The 15,559-nt window shown below is 49.3% G+C and overlaps 3 protein-coding genes across 6 annotated transcripts; 2 read left to right on the top strand and 1 right to left on the bottom strand.

Annotated features, from left to right (window-relative positions):
- Positions 1–421: 421 nt before the first annotated feature.
- On the bottom strand, positions 422–4,703 carry CCDC32 (coiled-coil domain containing 32). Of its 3 annotated transcripts, none has more exons than XM_027696429.1 (4): positions 4,640–4,703; positions 4,090–4,327; positions 3,194–3,350; positions 422–1,670 (listed from the first exon to the last, which is right to left on the bottom strand). In XM_027696429.1, exons 2-4 carry the CDS (start codon positions 4,316–4,318, stop codon positions 1,532–1,534), a joined length of 525 nt encoding a protein of 174 aa, XP_027552230.1. In that variant the 5' UTR covers positions 4,319–4,327; positions 4,640–4,703; the 3' UTR covers positions 422–1,531. The 3 variants fall into 3 exon arrangements, with proteins under 3 accessions (XP_027552230.1, XP_027552231.1, XP_027552232.1); XM_027696430.1 differs by lacking the exon at positions 4,640–4,703 and adding an exon at positions 4,444–4,571 and having other exon boundaries at positions 1,262–1,670; XM_027696431.1 differs by lacking the exon at positions 4,640–4,703 and adding an exon at positions 4,411–4,563 and having other exon boundaries at positions 1,262–1,670.
- A 108-nt stretch (positions 4,704–4,811) lies between these two features.
- Positions 4,812–9,493, top strand: LOC113973841 (protein-L-isoaspartate(D-aspartate) O-methyltransferase-like). The gene is made up of 9 exons (XM_027696418.1): positions 4,812–4,839; positions 4,934–5,068; positions 5,866–5,970; positions 6,249–6,280; positions 6,690–6,794; positions 7,398–7,518; positions 7,653–7,738; positions 8,543–8,712; positions 9,000–9,493. The coding sequence occupies exons 2-9, from the start codon at positions 4,954–4,956 to the stop codon at positions 9,010–9,012; spliced, it is 747 nt and encodes a 248-aa protein (XP_027552219.1). The 5' UTR covers positions 4,812–4,839; positions 4,934–4,953; the 3' UTR covers positions 9,013–9,493.
- Positions 9,494–10,179: 686 nt separating this feature from the next.
- On the top strand, positions 10,180–14,347 carry RPUSD2 (RNA pseudouridine synthase domain containing 2). Of its 2 annotated transcripts, XM_027696395.1 has the most exons (4): positions 10,180–10,545; positions 10,882–11,178; positions 12,703–13,241; positions 13,284–14,347. In XM_027696395.1, the coding sequence occupies exons 1-4, from the start codon at positions 10,180–10,182 to the stop codon at positions 13,597–13,599; spliced, it is 1,518 nt and encodes a 505-aa protein (XP_027552196.1). In that variant the 3' UTR covers positions 13,600–14,347. The 2 variants fall into 2 exon arrangements, with proteins under 2 accessions (XP_027552196.1, XP_027552195.1); XM_027696394.1 differs by having other exon boundaries at positions 12,703–14,347.
- Positions 14,348–15,559: the final 1,212 nt, after the last annotated feature.

Consider the following 15,559-nt stretch of genomic DNA (forward strand, 5'->3'; position numbering starts at 1 on the left):
GTCTATATTTCATATTATCATTTAATGATCTATAATTAGGAGTTCTATAATTCTAAATTATATTTATTATATACGGGAGGTGGAAAAAAGCTCTATCTAAGGAATGAATTAATTTAAGGAAATTATTGTTTACTCTTTGCAATGATCAGTTGGATTGATTTTCTTTTGTCCTACATGTTTCCATAAGTGCAGGTCAGAGAATCCTGGAATGGGTATTATTTTTACAAATGAAATGGTAAGAGCTGCTCCCTCAAGTCCTTTCTCCAAAGGAAATTGTCGGTGATGTGGATCTGGAGTTCTTTCAGGTACAGTTCTTTAGGATGCACTTCTTTCTCAGGTACCTTTAGGAATATATAAAATAACATAAACTGTCCCATGGTGACCGGGAGAGCAGCACCATTTATGCACAGAGACAGGAAACTGGGAAGGTCTAGAAAGAATTTACTCTTAAAAATGTATTTCCAAACAGGTACATAATGAACACGGGATGAATCTGGTGTGGATAAACTCCTAGAACCACAATTTCTCTTCAGGAGCTCTGACAGGCGTGTGCTGCTTCCCTCTACCGACCCCCAGTGTCGGTGCCGAGGTGGAACACACAGATCAACCAAAAATCAGCACAGAAATTACAGATTCTTCGATTAGTAAAGGGAAAAAACCCTCTGCAGAGCTAAACGGGGTAAAAAACTAAATTAAATACTAAATATACTTCAATTCAGAGAATTCTATGCACGTCTGTGATGAAAACCAGCTGTTTGTGGCCTCCCTGGTTATCGCTCTTGGTCTCTTGATACAGAATCTCAGCTGATCCTCTTTGGGAGAGGCTGAAGGGATAAAGAACAGGTACAAAATGACAAACAAGAGGAAAAATACTCCCCTCCCAGTCCATAATAGAGAGTTTGGGCAATAAGGTAGGCTATTAGGGGGTATTAGGGAATGTGAAATAGGTACAACATCAATGACACCATCAATTTATTGATTGCAGTGAGAGCTTCCTGCAGGGTCCCAAATTCACAGGGGTGAAAAGGATCTGTCTTCCTGGGCCAACTCACACTGAAACAGGGAAGATCTGGAGAAAACACCCCAGTGACTTGGCAGGAGAGGAAAAAATGCCCAACTGAGTAATAAACAGGAAGAAGACAGGAAGAAGCGACTCAGTGGTTTCTCTGCTCTGCTCTAGACCGTGGTGTTTTCTGATCCCTCTCAACAACTGCTTTGTTTTTTTTGTTTAATGTGTCTCCTGGTGGATTCCAAACAATCCACATCCAGGCTGGAATGATGAGGTGGCTGCAGGCTGGGAGAAGATCTGGAAGGAGCTGGGGTTTCACTTCAGCTGTGTCACAGGCGCTCCCTCTTGTCCTTACCAACGTCAGTCGCTGTCTCTGGAGCTCCAGAGCTGGAATTTCGTGTGTTGGGGGGTTCTTTTTGCTTCTTAAACCACTGACAATTTGCTCTGTGCCCTCCTCCCTGTTATCACTATGGCTGGGAACGACTTCCTGAAGGCTGGGGCAAGAGGCAGCTCTGGGGGCCCTCACTGCTCTGCAGCCGGAGGCTCTTCCTCGTTCTCCTGCTTCTCCGGCTGCGGTTCCGGCGGGATGAGGCACTGCACCTCCTCGGAGCTGATGGCCACCTTGTCAGGCTGCAGCCAGCGCTTCAGGTGCTCCAGAGTGCTGGGGGACAGAGAGACACACGCTGAGACCAGGCAGCAACAAAGCCTCGCAGGAACACGCGGAAGGAGCGACGGGAAAAGCCTCCACAGGTAATTCCTGCCCCTCTGTGGGTATTCCTGTTCCCACAGGCGAGGTCTAGCATTGGATTGATCCATATCCCAGAGGAGCAAGCAGATTCTGGCATTCTACAAAGCCATTCTGCGGCAGTTGGGCTTTATACACTCTGGTTAGGAAAGCTTTACGCTCTGATTTTTCTGAGTGTAAAGGATTCTTTTCAACCTTTGCACATCTGGAAGTTCTCTGTCTCTGATGCCAAAGATTCCAACTCAATCAAACTGCCAGAGGACAGGGTTAGATGGGATATTGGGAAGAAATCCTTCCCTGGGAGGGTGGGGAGGCCCTGGCACAGGTTGCTCAGAGAAGCTGTGGCTGCCCCATCCCTGGGAATGTCCAAGGCCAGGTTGGACAGGGCTTGGAGCAACCTGGGATAGTGGAATGTGTCCCTGCCCATGGCAGGGATTGGAATGAGATGGCCTTTTAGGTCCCTTCCAACCCAAACCATTCTATGCATTTCCAGCTTTCTGGGCTGGAAGAAAAAAAACCTTGTGTTCAAACCAACCAAGCCCCCAGCTGCCTCTTTGTGATGAACATCAGGAAACACAGGGGGGAAGGGAAGGGCACAAAACCAAAGCAGGAAGCACATCCAAAACTGTGTGAGTGTTAATAACACCAGAAGGCTAAAGAACATATATAACCCTAAAAATCTAATAACGTAGTTCTGCGTGCTTAAAAGTTAAGGCTTGTTTAATTACATTGGTGGGTGGGACTCAAAACTTCAGCACCACTCAGGAGTGACCTCTAACTTCATAGTCGAATTCTAGGGATTAAAATTCTTTCATGGATAACATCCCCAGCCTTTAAAAACAGTAGAAAGAGCACATAAAGGCTTGGTTTTAAATATATATCCCCCTGAAGTTAACTGGCCAGAGAAAAACTCTGAAACCTCCTTATAAACACGGATTATTTTTCATAGTTAATTCCCAAACTGGCTTAAGTAGATTTTCTTCAAGGGAGAGATTGTCAGGCAGAAGCAATCATGGAAAATGTCAGCTGAGAAAGGAGGAATTTGGAGAACGTTCCAAGTGATCGGGAATGGGAGATTGCTGAGGAAGAGGGCTCTCATCTTAATTCCTTCATGATCCATGAGAGGGTAATGGGTGGGAGAGCAGAAGCACTGTAAGAGTGGCATGAATGGGAAATCTCATCCCAGGACTGGCACCAACCCTGTAATGACCCCCAAATCCCAACCGGAGACACACGGGACACTCCTTCATCTGCTCCAGTCCTTCCCTACCCCACTTGCTCCGTGTGTTCCCTCTAGCCCAGCCCAAGATCCTTCAGAAAGCCCGTGGCAGCCTCTGGGAGCTGCAGGGAGGTGGTGTTTCCGTGTAATGCCCTGACAAACCCTTACTCTGGGTTTTAAGAGGTGAGTATTGATCCCTTCCCCCCGACTCGCCCGTTACCTCTCGTCAGCATCGTGGCCCTCCACGTAACATTCCGCCTCAAACTTCTCCTGCAGGAACCTGTCCCAGCACTCCTTCTTGGCCTGGGACAGCGTGCGCAGCATGTCCTTGGAGGTCACCTCCTGGGACAAGCCCTTGATCCTCATCAGTCTTCTCTCTGTGAAGAGAGGAGGGGTCTTTGTTTAATTTTTGTTGGTGTTTTGTTTTTCTGGTTTTTTTTTCTGAAAGGAAAGAAGAGAAGGATCTGGACTTCTCTATCAAAAAAAAGTAAGTTGGATTAACTTTTCAAGGCTAATTTCTATTTTAAAAGTCATTTCCACTCCTGTATTTCAAGCCTGCACGATTCTATTTCTTACACACACACAAGATGATATTTTTAGGTGATGTTTCTGAAGAAAATAAGGCTTATGCAATCAGTTAACTCTGCCCATTTTGGATTTTAATAACAGTTACTGCTCAGTTTCCATGAAATCACACAGGAGGGCACAGAACTCGCAGGCACCGAGTTCCTGTAATTTTCATGCAAACTGGAATATAAATCACACTCATTGCACTGCTTAGTGCACTGTATAACAGCAGTGAAGGCAAGATGGAAGCTTTAGCAGAAATAAAAGCTTAAAGATCCACTTCTGCCACCCCTTTCTCCTGCCTTGTTGCTGTGTGTGCAGCCTCTGACTTACTGAGGGGGGTAAAGCCCAATTTTTTTAGCTTTTGCTTGATAAAAAGTTGCTTTCTGTGGCAAAGCTGAAGAAGCTCTGAGTGAGCTTCACATTTGCTGCAAGTGCAGTAGGGGAAAGGAGTCAGATTCTCCATGAAACAGCTGGGGGACCTTCTGACCAGAGCACTGCCACGCAGACAGAGGTGTCCCCAGGCCCTCAGCGGTGGGGGACACTCACCCAGGGATGCCAGATACACCTCGGAGTCGTTCAGGGGTGCCCAGGGCTTCAGGCTGGGGCGGGAAGAGCCACCGGATCCGCTGCCCTGGGCGTAGGAGTCCATGAAGGAGTCCGTGAAGGCATCGCCGCTGTCCTTGAGCTCGGGATGGGGCAGACAGGAGCAGATCTCGGCCCAGAGGTCCTCGCTGGACCGGGGCACCACGGAGTCCGCGCTCTCCATCATCCTCATCCTGGAGTCCTGGGATGGGGGAATAAACGGTGAGCACCGAGCAGAAACCCCCGCCCAGGCCTCCCCCGTCAGCCTCCCTCGGCCCAAGTCACATCGGCGGGCGTTTCAGGGAATTCTCATCCCACTGGGAAGCCCGGCCGCCCTCCGGGAAGCGGTGACACGCTCCAGGGTGTCGCACCCAGGGAGACCCCTTGGGGGACAGGCGGGCGGTCCCCCCGCCGGCACCGCACCCCCTCCGCCCTTTCCCGCGGAACACCGTGTCCCCGCCGCTTTCCGGGCCGCGGAGGGGACACGGAGGGGCCGCGCCGCTCCCGCACTCACCGCACCGCGCACACGGGAAGCCGCGGCAGCTTCACCCCGCGCGTCACCAGCGCCCGGGGCTGACCAATCGCCGCGCGCCGCCGGCAGGGACAAGGCGCCCATTGGTCCGTAGCGCGGGGGATCGGCAGGGTGGGCGGGGCGCGCTGAAGCCGCCGCGGCGCCATGTTGGAGAAGGGCGGAAGTTGTGCCGGGCGGCGCAGGTGAGCCTGTGTCACATTCCCAGCGGTTTAGTGAGGGCAGGACGGCGGGAAAGGGGGAGTTTCGGGGTGGCTCTGAACCCCCTTCTCTCCGCAGGCCGCTACTGTGCCCGTGGGATGAGCCGCCTGCCGCGCCGCGCGGTGCTGGCACTCATGGGGCTGCTGTTCGCCCGGACCATGGCCTGGACATCCAGCGGGAAGACACACGCGGAGCTGGTCAACAACCTCTACAGTGAGTTCCAGCAGGATCCTCTGGAATGCCAGTGTACGGATATTTAATGCCAGTGTATGAATATTTAGTGTGACACTGTTCACTCTGAAGGGCTGGGGTTGATATTCCTGAATTTCGGCCTTTGTCCCAGCCTGAACTCGTTCTATTTATAACCAGAGACGAGGTGTTATGCCAGAAGGGGCAGGAAAGCCTCTGCACGCCTTCCTTCCCTGCCTCTGGAAGTGTGTGACGCCCTTTAAAGAGTTGCACCTCGGAGCCTGTGGGTGCTGCCGAGCGTCCCGGACACCCAGGCTGTGCCTTCAGCTCCGGGGGTCACAGCTCCTGGTGCCCAGCGCTCCCGCTCCGCTCCGGACAACGGGCTGGGATACACATAGAGAGAGCTCTGAGCTTCCCCTGCTGCTGGAGCTGGTTAGTCCCTGCCAGAATTCGCCCACAAAGGCTGGAAGGGGTGTGGAATGTCTCTGCAGCCATCTCTCTTGAGTTCACTGCGGAAACCTAAGCTGGAGTCTCTACTTTTTGGAGTGCAACGTGACTCCATTTCTCTCCCATTACACTTGGCAGTGCCAGAAATGTGGATGCAGGTCACCACCGCCCTCTGGGGATGGGCTGCTGGCTGGGACCGTAGTGGAAATGGGAAAGGATGTCCTTCCATTGGCATTTGTTTTCTATCCCTCTCACATTGAGGCTGAATTCCCCCCGATCCACGAACTCCCTGAACTGTGCTTCCCCCTCCGGATCTCTTCTTGCTGGTGTGCTGAGGGTTTCAGTCCTGCCTGTCTCTCTTCCTTCCTTCCCAGAAAAAGGGATCGTTAAGTCCCAGCGAGTCTTCGATGTGCTGTTGGCTACGGACAGAGGTCACTACATCAAGTATTACCCATACATGGATTCTCCTCAATCCATTGGTGAGTCATTTTGGGAAAAGCCCTAGCTGTGGAATCCCCATCCCTGGAAGTGTGCAAGGCCAGGTTGGATGGAGCTTGGGCATCCTGGGCTAGTGGAAGGTGTGTCTGCCCATGGCAGGGGGTGGAATGAGATGAGCTTTAAGATCTCTTCCAACCCAAACCATCCTGGGATTCTGTGAAATTCTATTTTTAGGGGAAGGTGTGGGAGAACTAAGGACTGTGTTCCCATGGGCAATTTTATTCTTTATCAAACAACTTTGTCACCTGTTTCCTTTTAGGCTACAAGGCCACGATCAGCGCCCCACACATGGTAAGATGAAAACTCTTTACTTCAAACAGAAATGGAGGGAATTGTTTGTTTCCCTTTTTGTATTTCATTTTTTTTCAAGTACAGAAGGGGAACACATGATTATCCTGCTTGTTTCTTTAGGGATTTTTTGTTTTTAAGAGGAGTTTCCCTTATAATCTTTCAGTTGCTTTAAAGGTGGGCTTAGATGGGAATTCTGTGTTGTCCATTTTTTCCCTGCTGTTTCACATGTAATTCCTGAGCCTCTTCCTAAGTGTGGTTCTGCCAAAAGACCTTCCAGGTCTGACCCTTGAGTTTCGCTCTGGAAGTGTCAGGCACAGGGCCAGGTGTGCTGGGATTAAATCAGAGAACAAGGAAAAGTGGTAGGAGAGGAGACTAACCCGGGCTGTTTCCCACCTCCATGTCCACACAGCATGCCCACGCCCTGGAGCTGCTCAAGGATCGGCTGGTGGAAGGTGCCAAGGCGCTGGATGTGGGATCTGGAAGTGGATACCTCACTGCATGCTTTGCCAGGATGGTGAGCTCATGGCACAGTGGGAATGTGCTTTTGGTGGGGAGAGCAGGAGGTGGGAGGAAGGGGAAGCTCTTCCCAGACCAGCTTGTACTGAAAACAAATACTTCTTTGGGATCTAAATGGCAGCTGTATCTGCCATGAGGTATTTTGTGTGTTTATCCATCGTGCAAGTCCATTGTGGGTTCCTTTTAGTTTATGCCTTCATTGCTCACAGTCTGTTTCCTTGTTTTCTAAACTCCTGGAATTGTTTCCTGTGAAGTGCTAGAAAGCTGGTCAAGTTACTCAGGAGGATAATTAGTCAAGAACTTGCCATGGAAGCTGCTAATTCTACCAAATAATGATTTCTTTGGCAATGAAGGATTACTATGAATCCTTGGAGACTTGGCAGTTAAAGACTACTGGGAATCTCCATGGACAGTGTCTGTGTATCCCTTAAGCAGCTGATAGATTCCTCAGCCTTAAAATCAGGAGTATTTGCACCTCTTGTTCAGAAACTCTGCTCTGGAGCTTATGCCAGCTCTCCAATTCCCACTGAAACCTGCTCCATCAAACACCTCTCTTTGATATGGGAGGTGCCAGGTGTTGGACTGATGTTGATCTTTCCAGACTGGCCCGACAGGGAAAGCTGTGGGAGTGGAGCACATCAAGGAGCTGGTGCACGAGTCCATCCGGAATGTCCAGGAAGATGATCCGACGCTGCTCAGCTCCGGCCGCGTGAAGCTTGTGGGTGAGTTCTGTGCCATCCAGGGGTTGTCCTCTCCGGGAACGCCTCGGCTCTGCTCCCTGAAGTTGCTCCAGTCTGTGTGGATGCTCTGAGTTGCTATGAGAACAAACCTTTCCCTCATGTTTTCCCTCCTACAGTTGGAGACGGCAGGCAGGGATACCCCGAGGAGGCTCCGTACGACGCGATCCACGTTGGAGCGGCCGCAGCGACTGTCCCCAAGGAGGTGAGAGTGGCCCTGCTGGGTGTCCCTACCTCTTTTTTTTTTGGTGAGAAAACTAATTAGGGAACCACTAGAAGCTTCTTATTTGTCGTGACCTTTCCAGCATGGCTTATTCCCAGTGTCTCTTTTTTTTTTTTTTTTTGAGCTCTGCTCATTGCCAAAAACATCGGGATAAATCAAACTCTGTGACACTATTTTCAGTATTAGGAAGGAGGCATTGCTTTATTCAAAGCACCAGGTGCATGGGGATACTCCACCCAAATGCACACCGACTTTCAAAACTTTTCACTACTTACACATTTTAGCAGACAAAGAAATTACTGTTCATGGGCTGTAAATTAAGTAATTCTCTTCATTAATTACTATTCTATCTTCTATTGATTTCTCGCTTCTCACGCTAATTAGTCCACATTTTCAGTCTTTTTATTATCTTTTAGGGTAGAGAGGGTTTCAGTACAATTGCTGAATTGTCTTTGTTAGTTTCTTCTTTATCTCAGGGTTCTGCAAAATGTCCTTGTGGTCTATAAATTCAGCATTCCCTGTGTCCAGTTTCAGCAATATATCCAATATTACTCTCCCCCAGGCTTTGTTCATTGAAGCACGTAAAGGTTGGTTACAGTTGTTCTAGAGCAACTTAAAGTTCCAGTAATGTTCCCAAACCATGTTCTCCCACAACAGCAGCCTTATGAGAAGCCTCGCTAAGTGGTGGCTGCAGTGCCAATTATGACTCATTAAAACGATTAGAAAAGTTCTCAGGAAGGTTGTGTTCATTTCCAACGCGCTGACTCGGATCCCTGTGTTTCCCAGCTGCTGAATGAGCTGAAGCCGGGTGGGAGGCTGATCCTGCCCGTTGGGCCCGAGGAAGCGAACCAGGTCCTGATGCAATACGACAAAACCAGCGACGGGCGCATCGTGGAGACCCAGCTCATGGGCGTCATCTACGTCCCTCTGACTGACAAGGAAAAGCAGTGGCCTCGGTAAAGAGCTGCTCTTCCCCGAGGAACATTCCTTCTTCATCTGTCCCTCTGCTTGCTCTCCTCGGCTTTGCTGACCGAGTCCTGGATCCCTGGCAGATGTAAAAAAAAAAAAAGAGGAGGAAACAGCTTGGCAGAGCAGGAGAGCAAGGGGGTGTTTCCCCTTGGGTAGGGCTTGCCAACTTTTATTTCCTCTTTTCGTGGAGCCTGTGTGTGTTTGTAAACCCCGTGTGATGCCGTCGTGGAGCTGAGGGCCACGGGTAGTAACTGTTGGTTTTTCTTTGCCTCAGGGGTGAACTCTGACACATGGATGGATATCCCTAAAGGCACCTCAGAAAGCTCATGAGTGGGACTTAGGCCTGTAGATGGTCGGTATGGTTTTGCTTTTTAACGGAAATTTTATCCATGGATAAAGGGAAGGGAAGTTCTGCTTCAGCAGAGCTCATTCCGGAGGGATGGAGAACAGGGAAAGGACCAGAGAAGGCTCTTGGAGGCCATGGCAGCTTCCAGGAGGTGGATCCGGATAACTCCAGCTATCCTCTCCGATAAACTATAGATAACATCAGAGAATTCCAAAAGCAGGCAGGAATACTTAAACCTTCACTAAAACAGTTTTAATATCGACTACTCTGCTTAATGCTTGGTGAAAAGAAGTCACAATTAGTGTCTCAGAGCAATGAGACTGATTTGTGTGTTTTTAATTATGGGAGTGTGTTCTCTTCTAGTCTTGCATCCACTAATTTAATCTTGGGCAGCGACACTGAATTTTGGGGTTAAGAAAAAATTTTCATTTCTTGGCTTTTTTCTGTTTGGAGTTATGAAAAATGCTAATTTCTTGGCTTTTTTTTTTTTCTGTTTGGGGTTATGAAAAATGCTCATTTCTTGTGGGTTTCTCTTCAGAGCTAAGAAAAATGCTGATTTCTTGGCTTCTTTTTTCTCTTTGGGGCTATGAAAAATGCTAATTTCTTAGCCTTTTTTTTTTTCTGTTTGGGGTTATGAAAAAATCCCATTTCCCGGCCTTTTTTTTTTTTTTTTCTGTTGGGGTTATGAAAAATTCCGGGGTTAAGAAAAACGCTCATTTCTTGGCTTTTCCCTGCCGTGCCCCTCCCGCGGACGGTGACTGGGGAGGCTCGCGAGGGGCCGGCGGACTGCGGTGAGGCTCGGGGCTCACTAGTGGGACAGTTCCGAGGAGGGGAGTGTTATGAGGTAAATGAAGGCGGTAAATAAAGGTAAATAACGGTGCTGCCGCCCCCGACGCGTCCCGCGCCCTCCTGAGGCGTTCGGGAGAGGGGGGGGCGGGAAAAGGGCGGGAAAGGGACAGGCGGTGTTGGGGGCGTGGCCTCGCGACGATGCGCTGCGCCGATTGGCCGCGCCGCCCGGCGCGTAGTGATGCGTCACGGGCTGCGCCGCGCGGTGTGTGCCACGTGGGTGCGCAGGGCCCGGCCGCCGCCGCGCCCGCCCCGCGGGGCCATGGCCGAGCCGGGATCGGACGAGGAGCCGGGCAAGGAGGGAGCGGCGCCGGCCCCCAAGAAGCGGCGGCTGGCGGGCGGCGAGCGGTACGTGCCGCCGCCGCGGAAGCTGAGCACCGGCGTGAGCTTCGGCGCCGAGCACTTCGCCGAGACCTCGTACTACTTCGAGGGCGGGCTGCGCAAAGTGCGCCCCTACTACTTCGACTTCCGCACCTACTGCAAGGGCCGCTGGGTCGGGCGCAGCCTCCTGCACGTCTTCGGGACCGAATTCCGCGCGCAGCCCCTCGACTTCTACCGCGCCGCCGCCCGGGCCGGCCGCCTGCGCCTCAACGAGGAGCCCGTCCGCGACCTGGACATCGTGCTCAAGGTGTGCGACCCCCGGGCCGCGCGGTCAGATAACCCTGGGGAGGGGTTGGAGGGGACAGTCGGCGCACCCGGGGAATCCCTGCCCCTGTGGGCTGGGGGGTGTGTGGACCCTTCAGCTCCAGATGTGCCCCACAGCTTCGCGCTCGGCCCCTGGGAATGGGAATATATGCCACGGGATTCATGCGGGGACACGCACTGTTATTATCCTAAATCTGGGGGGCCAGAAGAAAAGGGCTTTAGTTTCACACACACACAGTGTCAAGCTCCCTGTGCGTGACCACACTGAGCGGGGGTGTCCACAGGCTGGATCCCGGCTGACTGCCCGTATTCCCTGCAGAACAACGACTTCCTCAGGAACACGGTGCACCGGCACGAGCCGCCGGTCACTGCCCAGCCCCTCCGGATCCTGGCGGAGGACGAGGAGGTGGTGGTGGTGGACAAGCCCTCCTCGATGCCCGTGCACCCCTGCGGCAGGTTCCGGCACAACACCGTCATCTTCATCCTGGGCAAGGAGCACGGGCTGACGGAGCTGCACACCCTGCACCGCCTGGACCGCATGACCTCGGGCGTCCTCATGTTCGCCAAGACCGCGGCCGTGTCCAAGAGGATCGACGAGCAGGTCCGGGAGAGGCAGGTCAGAGAGCAGCGGGGCCGGGAGTCGTTTGTACCGTGTTCTCCTGCAGCAGGTTTGGCCCAAAGTCAGACAGATTTGGGTTCTAAACGAGCACGAGTTCCCTGAACAGGTTGTGGTCGGGTTGCTGTTCTTACCTCTTGGTGCTTCTCGTCCTTAACAGGATAAAAACAGTGAAAATTTAATTGAGTTTGATAATATTGGATTGGAAGGGATCTCCTCGAAATTTAACTGGTTTTGGTAATGTTGGCATGGAAGGGATGTCCTCAAAATTTAGTTGATTCTGGTAATATTGGGTTGAAAATGTTACGTTGAAAACCCTAAACACGCAACTGATTTTGGTAATGCTGGGTTGGAAGGGATCTCTTGAAAATATAACTCATTTTGGTAACGTTTCGTTGAGAGGAATCTCATAAAATTTAATTGATTTTTTTTTTAAAGGCTGGATTGAGAAGGATCTCCTAAAATTTAATTGATTTTGGTAATATTGGATTGGAAAGGATCTCCTAAAAATTGAACTGATTTTGGTAATATTAGATTGAAAGCGACGTCCTGAGTCAGCCGAACTTGAGGTCTAAATGAGCCCAAGTTCCCCAAACAGCTCGTGGTTGTGTTGCTGTTTTTATCATATTAAGGATGAGAAACATCAAGAGATAGAGGCAGAGAAAAAATTCAGATTGGTTTGGCAATAGTGGATTGAAAGGGATCTCCTAAAAGTTTAAATGAATTTGGTAATTTTAGATTGAAAATACTAGGTTGAAAACCCTAAAAATTGAATTTATTTTGGTAGTATTAGACTAGAAGGGATCTCCTAAAAAATTTAATTGAATTCAGTAATGTTAAATTGAAAAGGATCTCCTAAAACTTTAGTTGAATTTGGTAATAGTGCATTGGAAGGGGTCTCCTGAAAATTCACCTGATTCTGGTAATATTGGATTGGAAGGGATCTCCTTGAAGTTTAATTGATTTTGATAATATTAGATTGAAACATTTGGTAATATTAATTGAAAATATTAGATTGAACCCCCTAACCATTTAACTGATTTGGGGAATATCGGACTGGGAGGGATCTCCTCCCCTAAGGGACTGTCCCAAGGGACTGTGCAAACTGACTGGGATTGTGCAAACCAGTTAGAGAGCAGGTTTATTTCTGAGTGGACACACATCAATCATCCAGTCTTTCGGTTTTCAAATTCCCATTTTTCCAGAGTCTCTTGACCCAAACAAAACTCTTTCAAGGATTGGCTTCAGGGCTGTAAACTAAAGGCTGCAGAGAGATGGCTTCTGGATTTAATATGAGGAAAACAGGCCGGACCCTTCTGTCCTTGATTTCCCTACTAACTGAGGAAAGTGTGAGGGGAATTTGGCTTTAAATAGCTCATTTAATTTTTTTTCCCTCTCCTCTTGTAATAAAATGCTGCCTGTGGATGTATTTCATGGAAGGGAAAGGGGAGGAGGAGTGAGGATGGGGCTTGGGTGTATTTTCCGCTGTGTTTCCTGAGCCTTCCTCTTTGTGTCTCCCAGTAGCTGGAGAAGGAGTACGTCTGCCGGGTGGTGGGAGAGTTCCCAGAGCATGAGGTGGTCTGTGAAGAGCCCATCCTGGTCGTTTCCTACAAAGTGGGAGTGTGCCGCGTGGATCCCAAAGGGAAACCCTGCAAAACCATCTTCCAGAGGCTCAGCTACAACGGGAAGACCAGCGTGGTCAAGTGTCTGCCCCGCACGGGCCGCACGCATCAGATCCGGGTCCACCTCCAGTATCTGGGGCACCCCATTGTCAACGATCCCATCTATAACATGGAAGCCTGGGGTCCTGACAGGGGGAAGGGCGGGAAGATCGGGAAAACGGATGAGGAACTCCTGAAGGCGCTGGTGGAGGAGCATCGTTCCAAGCAGAGCCTGGAGATCTTGGGTATTTCGGAGGAGGACTTGAACTCCGGTGGTGAAAATAAAGACTGTGGGGATTCAGGTGACTGCACAAAGTCTGCAGAGGCTGATCCTATAAATGGGAATTCCTGCCCTGCTGAGGATGCGAAGGATCCTGAGAGGGATGCGAAGGATCCTGAGAGGGATGCGAAGGATCCTGAGAGGGATGCAAAGGATCCTCAGAGGGACGAGAAGGATCCTGAGAGGAATGTGAAGGATCCTGAGAGGAATGACATAGCAGCTTGTCCACCAAACTCTGATATCAGCCTGGAAACGCTTGAGAAAGACAAAGAACTCGGTTCATGTGGGAATCAGGATGGGCAAACGGGACAGAAAGGTTGGGAAGAGAAGGACCCTTTATGTGTGGAGTGTAAGATGAGCAGGCGGGACCCTTCTCCCAAGGAGCTGGTGATGTTCCTCCACGCCCTGCGCTACAAGGGAGCAGGGTTTGAGTATTGCTCCGACATGCCCGAGTGGGCAATGGATGACTGGGAGGAATGACCAAGGATATCTTGACACCTATGGACACTGCTGGCTGGGAAAATGGCTTGGGAAGACCAAAGATTGACTTTTTTCAATGTGATTGAGGTGAACAAACTGCCTGGAGCTGGAGTGGGAAGGATCACTCTGTCCTGACTCCTGACACTGTGGAAAACGAGCAGGGAAATAGGGCCTGAGGTTTATGTTGCCCCCCAGTGATCTGGCACTTGAGGGCAACAAAGACCAAACTCTGCTGGTCACAGGCAGCTTTGCCTTCACCTCACTGGATTCTGGATTGATTATCCACACGGATAATGAAGTGCATGCACTAAAAGTCAATAACTGGTTTGCCTCCCGGGTTCCTGCGTCTTAAAGTACGAGCTGCTGGATGTCATATCATAAAACCCCCTATTTTTACAGTGTTTTATTGTCAGATTGATTTTAAAACTCAAATATTGTCACTGAGAATGCTGTGAGGTAAAACCAGAGCACTGTGATCCCAACTTGTTTTGTGCCTGCTGTTTGTCAGCAAGGTCGACTTGCCTTTAAAATTCCTCTACCAGTATTCATTCAAATAATTATTTAATTTAAGGTTAGTAGTTCTGGGTGCTGATGTCTTGATATTGGGCCTGGCTTTGGAGGTATTGGTCCCTAGATTTTGTCTTTAAGAGATTTGTTTAATATCAATTCAGTGTGACAGTCGCCTTTCAAGATAAACAAAAGCTGCTCTATGAACCAGAATACTTATTAAAAAATAATTTTATATTAATATATTCCCAGAATGATAAATACCACTATAGCTCTTATTTTCACCAGTGTTTACAATCCTTGGCCTCTGGGAGGATTGTTATAATAATTTTGGGGACCTCAGGTAGCTATCCCACAGGAATTACAACTTTCCTTCTAAAGTGACTTGATGATGTCGCCAGGATCAGGATGTGGATACTAAACCAGAATAATCCAGTGCATACTTGCAGTAGCTCAAAGGAGCCAAGTGATTTCTTTCTCTGCTGGATCATCCAGCTGATGTGTTGAATATTTCCATAAAAGTTCACTCAGGTTTGAGCTTTGTTCTTCCACATTCTACCTTAATCACAGATATTTGGAGAGATGATGCTAAAAATCAGTGTTCTTTAAATTTTTCATGCGTTGAAGTACGTATTTCATGGAACTAAATGAAACTTGGGCACCTTCAGTGTATAAAAAAGGGTGGCTTGCAGCTGTTACTGGATTTGGATGCAGGGGTAAGGGGAAAGATGTAGGGACAACAGTTATATTATACTTTGAGGTGTCCCAAGTTACAGTAGGAGGTGTTTGGTAAGAAATTTTTACAAGAAATAAGTCCCTGAAAGGAATTTTCCTGGCTTGGGCTGGTAGATGGAGGCTGGGGCCAAAGGGCCTGATGAGGAACTGGAGCTCAGTTCTGCCTTTTCCCTTTTTCCTGGAATAATTACTGCCTTTCACATCTTTTAATTCCTGGTCAAGAAACCCCTGGGCTTCTGTTTCCAGGATACTTTAAACAGGGCAGATCTAGGCTTGATTTCACAACGATCCTACCACCAACCACTTTGTATTTAATTTTATTTAAAGTTAAAACAGCGTTTGCTGTTTTGTTAGCAGGGAGGATGTCACTCTTGGAGATGTCCTGTCATAAATTCCCATATCAGCTGGGTTCTGAGGTAAATACTGGGTCCTGCCTGTGGGCAGAAACTTTTCTGTACAAAACGTAGGTCCTTAGAAGAATTCATTTCCCTCGTACAGCTTTATTTGGATACACCTTGGCAGTGCTGGGTGAAGAGTTGGACTTGATCTTAAAGGTCTTTTCCATCCTAAATGATTTTATAATTCTGTCTTTACACTTCATCCTAGCTGTGGCCCCTAAATTCCTCAGGACACTCCATCCTGGCTCTGACCCCTGAATCCCTCAGGACACTCCTGGCTGTGGTCCTAAATCCCTCAGGATGCTCCGCTTCCCCTTCTC

The sequence above is a fragment of the Neopelma chrysocephalum genome, unplaced genomic scaffold (assembly GCF_003984885.1).
Source record: "Neopelma chrysocephalum unplaced genomic scaffold, ASM398488v2 Primary Assembly neopelma1_106b, whole genome shotgun sequence".
NCBI classification, from domain to species: domain Eukaryota; kingdom Metazoa; phylum Chordata; class Aves; order Passeriformes; family Pipridae; genus Neopelma; species Neopelma chrysocephalum.

Excerpts from the sequence above, each read along its gene's own strand:
- CCDC32 (XM_027696429.1), bottom strand. The coding sequence starts at position 4,318 with ATGAGGATGATGGAGAGCGCGGACTCCGTGGTGCCCCGGTCCAGCGAG. Across the intron at positions 3,351-4,089 it reads GGTGTATCTGGCATCCCTGG|AGAGAAGACTGATGAGGATC; the intron begins GTGAGTGTCCCC and ends CTCTCTTCACAG. Across the intron at positions 1,671-3,193 it reads GGCCACGATGCTGACGAGAG|CACTCTGGAGCACCTGAAGC; the intron begins GTAACGGGCGAG and ends TCTGTCCCCCAG.
- LOC113973841 (XM_027696418.1), top strand. The coding sequence starts at position 4,954 with ATGAGCCGCCTGCCGCGCCGCGCGGTGCTGGCACTCATGGGGCTGCTG. Across the intron at positions 5,069-5,865 it reads GCTGGTCAACAACCTCTACA|AAAAAGGGATCGTTAAGTCC; the intron begins GTGAGTTCCAGC and ends CTTCCTTCCCAG. Across the intron at positions 7,739-8,542 it reads CAGCGACTGTCCCCAAGGAG|CTGCTGAATGAGCTGAAGCC; the intron begins GTGAGAGTGGCC and ends TGTGTTTCCCAG.
- RPUSD2 (XM_027696394.1), top strand. The coding sequence starts at position 10,180 with ATGGCCGAGCCGGGATCGGACGAGGAGCCGGGCAAGGAGGGAGCGGCG. Across the intron at positions 10,546-10,881 it reads ACCTGGACATCGTGCTCAAG|AACAACGACTTCCTCAGGAA; the intron begins GTGTGCGACCCC and ends TATTCCCTGCAG. Across the intron at positions 11,179-12,702 it reads AGCAGGTCCGGGAGAGGCAG|CTGGAGAAGGAGTACGTCTG; the intron begins GTCAGAGAGCAG and ends GTCTCCCAGTAG.